This window comes from Hyalella azteca, unplaced genomic scaffold (genome assembly GCF_000764305.2).
Source record: "Hyalella azteca isolate HAZT.00-mixed unplaced genomic scaffold, Hazt_2.0.2 contig10063, whole genome shotgun sequence".
Taxonomy (NCBI): domain Eukaryota; kingdom Metazoa; phylum Arthropoda; class Malacostraca; order Amphipoda; family Hyalellidae; genus Hyalella; species Hyalella azteca.
The window spans coordinates 50,705-51,918 of NW_025940113.1; the positions used below are offsets into that span (position 1 = coordinate 50,705).

Below are 1,214 nucleotides of genomic sequence, written 5' to 3' on the forward strand. Positions count from 1 at the left end.
CATCATCATCATGACACATCATCTAGTCTCACCTCCATCATCATCATGACACATCATCTAGTCTCACCTCCATCATCATCATGACACATCATCTGGTCACTAGGGTCCTCTATCAAGATGGCCTCCTGCAGAGGGATCTTCCCTGTGGAGGCCATGAGGTGCAGCTTGCCTCCTGAGGTCCTGGTGGCCATTATCAGGTGGTTGCTGGTGGACAAACAAGACAGGTGGACAAATTAGACAGGTGTTAGGTGGACACATTAGATACGTGTTAGGTGGACAAACAATAGACAGGTGTTATGTGGACACATTAAGTATTAGATGGACACGTTTTCCAGCTGTCTGCTGGAGAACGCTTTTATTATACATTTTTTAAAATATGCAAATGCCACCAGGTTAGCATGCTATCAAATATGCTGTACGAGGTATATAAACTTTCCAACTCTAGAACCCTGTTATTATAAATTACAAACTTCCCATAACGTTCATCCCTTACCCAATCATCCCGAATCCAGTTAACAGCTTTTAAATTTACGTTTCGTGATTAAAGAAAACCCCGCTCAACCCCATATTTAGCACGGAACTCTCAACCAATACCAATTTGGAATTTTGAAGGAAACTCGAAATTTTCAAGGAAATTTACACTCTAATACATATAAACAATCACTGTACATTTTTATTATTCAACTCGTTCGTTTATTAATTAAGGTCAAGAAGTTGCACCATAGTGTAATGTATGAAGTTACGCGCGTGAAGGGTGGGAAGAACACGGCAGCACGGAACAGGCTTTATTGGAACCAACATAATGAACACGGAACAAGAACGAAGGCGTACGGAGCACGACTTCTAAAACGTGCTTCTTCTTAGCGGCTAATTATTAGGAATACAGGAAACGTTATATGCTACACATTGTATACGACAGTCCCAGTAGAATTCAGACACGATAACGGCCTCTATACGTGCTTTGGTGTCAAGCATTCTTATACACAAACATAAAGAAAGTAGAATATTCAAGAATATTTGATAGAAATGAATTTAATTGACTTTTATATTCAATCAAATTAATAATGATTTTAAATTAAATAAATATTTAATTAAATTTAATATTTATTAGAATATTTAAAGTAACGTGAGTACATCCCACACATCAACTGCGCTGTCCCTCCTGTCCCCAAGCCCCCTGTCCCCAAGCCCCTTGTCCACAAGCCCCCCGTCCC

General features: G+C 39.5%; 1 protein-coding gene across 1 annotated transcript in view; it reads right to left on the bottom strand.

Moving 5' to 3' along the window:
• LOC108665465 (ras-specific guanine nucleotide-releasing factor 2-like) overlaps positions 1–1,214 on the bottom strand; it is a 34,921-nt gene that overhangs the window by 5,445 nt on the left and 28,262 nt on the right. Inside the window, 1 exon segment of the mRNA XM_047882273.1 lies at positions 68–204. Within this exon segment, the coding sequence (XP_047738229.1) occupies positions 68–204 (137 nt within the window).